The sequence below is a fragment of the Zea mays genome, chromosome 6 (genome assembly GCF_902167145.1).
Source record: "Zea mays cultivar B73 chromosome 6, Zm-B73-REFERENCE-NAM-5.0, whole genome shotgun sequence".
Classification (NCBI taxonomy): domain Eukaryota; kingdom Viridiplantae; phylum Streptophyta; class Magnoliopsida; order Poales; family Poaceae; genus Zea; species Zea mays.
The window spans coordinates 41,352,111-41,355,016 of record NC_050101.1 but is presented as its reverse complement, the minus strand read 5'-3'; the positions used below and the strand labels follow the sequence as shown (position 1 = coordinate 41,355,016).

Below are 2,906 nucleotides of genomic sequence, written 5' to 3'. Positions count from 1 at the left end.
CTCTTTGATTGTGTCTTGTATTGAATGCTATAGCTCTTGTAAGGTGTTTGAAGGCTGAAAACTTGGATGCATTGAAGTGTGTTGGTTGGGGGTATTTATAGCCCCAACCACCAAAAGAACCGTTGGTGAGGGATTCTGTCGCATGGCGCACCGGACAGTCCGGTGCGCCACCGGACACTGTCCGGTGCGCCAGCCACGTCACCCGGTCGTTGGATTCTGACCGTTGGAGCTTCTGACATCTGGGTCACCAGACAGTCCGGTGGTGCACCGGACAGGTCCTGTAGACTGTCCGGTGCGCCTTCTGGCTCTGCTCTGACTTCTGCGCGCACTGTAGCGCATTAACTGCTAGTGCAGACGACCGTTGGCGCTGTAGTTACTCCGCTGGCACACCAGACAGTCCGGTGCTACACCGGACAGTCCAATGAATTATAGCGGAGCGGCTCCTAGAATTCCCGAAGGTGGCAAGTTCAGGCTGGAATCCCCTGGTGCACCGGACACTGTCCGGTGGCACACCGGACAGTCCGGTGCGCCAGACCATGGCACACTTCGGTTGTCTTTTGCTCTCTTTGTTTGAACCCTTTCTTGGTCTTTTTATTGGTTTATTGTGAACCTTTGTCACCTGTAGAACTTATAGTCTAGAGCAAACTAGTTAGTCCAATTATTTGTGTTGGGCAATTCAACCACCAAAATCAATTAGGAAAAGGTGTAAGCCTATTTCCCTTTCAGATATAATATTATGAGGCTGGTTCAACTCAAGGAAAATGGCCATTTGGGATTTCCTTCTGTCTGGGTTCGTTCAGCCAGTAAAGTCAAGTTTTGGCGGAGATAAAAATCCCACCATATTATATCTCGTCATATCAGCAAATTTTAGACACAAATTTTCTTATGAAGAAATTTGCCACGGATATGAAATGTAAAGGTACTGAAATGAAGTAATGCAGGCTTGAATTTCTGATCACTGCTGATATAAAACAACAGATGTTTTGTACTTCTACAGAAATGAAACAAATACTCTTTATCAAATGACATGAACTAAGAACTAGTCCTGGTTTCGCCGTGCCTCCTGTTTCGTGTTTGTTAGTTTGGTGGATTTTTGATCGACTGTTTGTTTTTTCTTGTATTTGTCACGGACACCTTGTTGGGTACAAATTCATACCACAAGTTGTGCTACAAAGAGCTGCATCATCCAAACTGTGATGTCTCCCTTCAGTTTGTAAGGCTTCCTCGGAAACCTGAATGATCTGCACCACATACTGATAAATTGCATATGCATTAGTATTTGTACAGATCCTAACAAAAATGAGTGGCTTGATAGAGTACAGAGCCCACACATTCTAGGGCTAGAAGTATTGCCCTTTGCATGAGCATGACATGACGCCATGTTGCTGCAACTGTGAAAAAATGGAGGTATAAATACTAGAGAAAAGTGGTCACAATCTGATTACTTGTTTTCAAACTAGGATATCCATTACCTGTTATATTCAAGGGCATTTTTTCCATAAATTTTTTCTCACAAGCAACTATCTGGTATTTGATGCATGTTATCTCCTAGCAACTCTCCCCTTCCCCTAGCTGTACTGGCATTGATCTCTTACAAGCTCATAACTTTGATCTCCATTGCTTTCAATCCCTCACTGGTATGTTATCTACCTAGGAACCTGGTCAGACTGATCGGCTTTTGCTGCGAAGGCGACAAGAGGCTGCTTTTGTACGAGCACGTGGTGAACGGCTCCCTCGACGCGCATCTGTTCCAGCATAGCAACGCCGTCGCCGTCGCCACTGCGCTGGATTGGAGCAAGAGGTACAGGATCACCGTCGGGGTCGCAAGAGGACTGTGCTACCTACACCAGAGCTACCGCGAGTGCATCATCCACTGCGACATCAAGCCGGAGAACATCCTCCTCGATGCGTCCTTCGCGCCCAAGATCGCGGACTTCGGGATGGCGGCGTTCGTCGGCCGAGACTTCAGCCGGGTCCTGACCACGTTCCGGGGGACAGCAGGGTACCTCGCCCCGGAGTGGCTGAGCGGGGTCCCCATCACGCCCAAGGTGGACGTCTACAGCTTTGGCATGGTGGTCCTGGAGATCGTGTCCGGGCAGAGGAACACGCCGCCGCAGGCTCTCAGCAGGGAGACCTCAGCCTGGAGGAGGCGGAGAGGCTGTGCAAAGTCGCGTTCTGGTGCATCCAAGACGACGAGTGCGACCGGCCGACCATGGCTGACGTTGTCCGCGTTCTTGAGGGCCTCCAGGAGCTCGATATGCCCCCAGTGCCAATACTACTTGCAGCTATTACAGCACGCGCCAATGCGGATTTCGTGTGATAGATAGTTCATAGCTAGACTAGATAATTCCATCTCCGTCGTGACGACGCGAGGCCTCATGATGATTGAGCTCGAGCATGGCTGGCATGGCAGCACTTCCTGCTTGACTGCGTCTGCGTGGTCAGATTAAGCCTTTGTCTATGGTAAGACGATCTGAAAATCTGAGTGGTTCTATGGCGTTGACAATCATTAGTGCAATTGACAATAACTCAATTTGCATTGCTTACACAACTGGCAGGTCACGCGTTTGGTTTAGCGCTGAATCAACGAACATGCAGGTAGCTGGAGCTGCACGCAGCCTGCAGCGTCGTCGCTGTTTCTTCCATGTTACCCTAAACATACGCATGCAGTCGAAGCTGTATTTTATTCGTCCCTGTACTTAACAGTCCATGAGGATGTTTGAGACAGCTTTATTTTTTTTTTCTAAAGAGCTTTTCTGATAATCTAAATTTCTAAATAATCTAATTATCATGAGAATCTCACTAGTACAATTTGGCTCTATACAAGCGGTAGGCTTTTTACATCACAGGCGGTTCGATTAGAAAACCGCTTGTGATGTCCCAGTCGGTTCAGTACGCCTGTGATG

General features: G+C 48.2%; 1 protein-coding gene across 1 annotated transcript; it reads left to right on the top strand.

Annotated features, from left to right (window-relative positions):
* The first annotated feature begins 1,538 nt into the window (after positions 1-1,538).
* LOC103630984 (G-type lectin S-receptor-like serine/threonine-protein kinase At2g19130) lies at positions 1,539-2,501 on the top strand. The gene has a single exon (XM_008652005.3). It carries the CDS (start codon positions 1,539-1,541, stop codon positions 2,325-2,327), a length of 789 nt encoding a protein of 262 aa, XP_008650227.3. The 3' UTR covers positions 2,328-2,501.
* Positions 2,502-2,906: the final 405 nt, after the last annotated feature.

Coding starts and splice junctions, on each gene's coding strand:
- LOC103630984 (XM_008652005.3), top strand. CDS start 1,539: ATGTTATCTCCTAGCAACTCTCCCCTTCCCCTAGCTGTACTGGCATTG.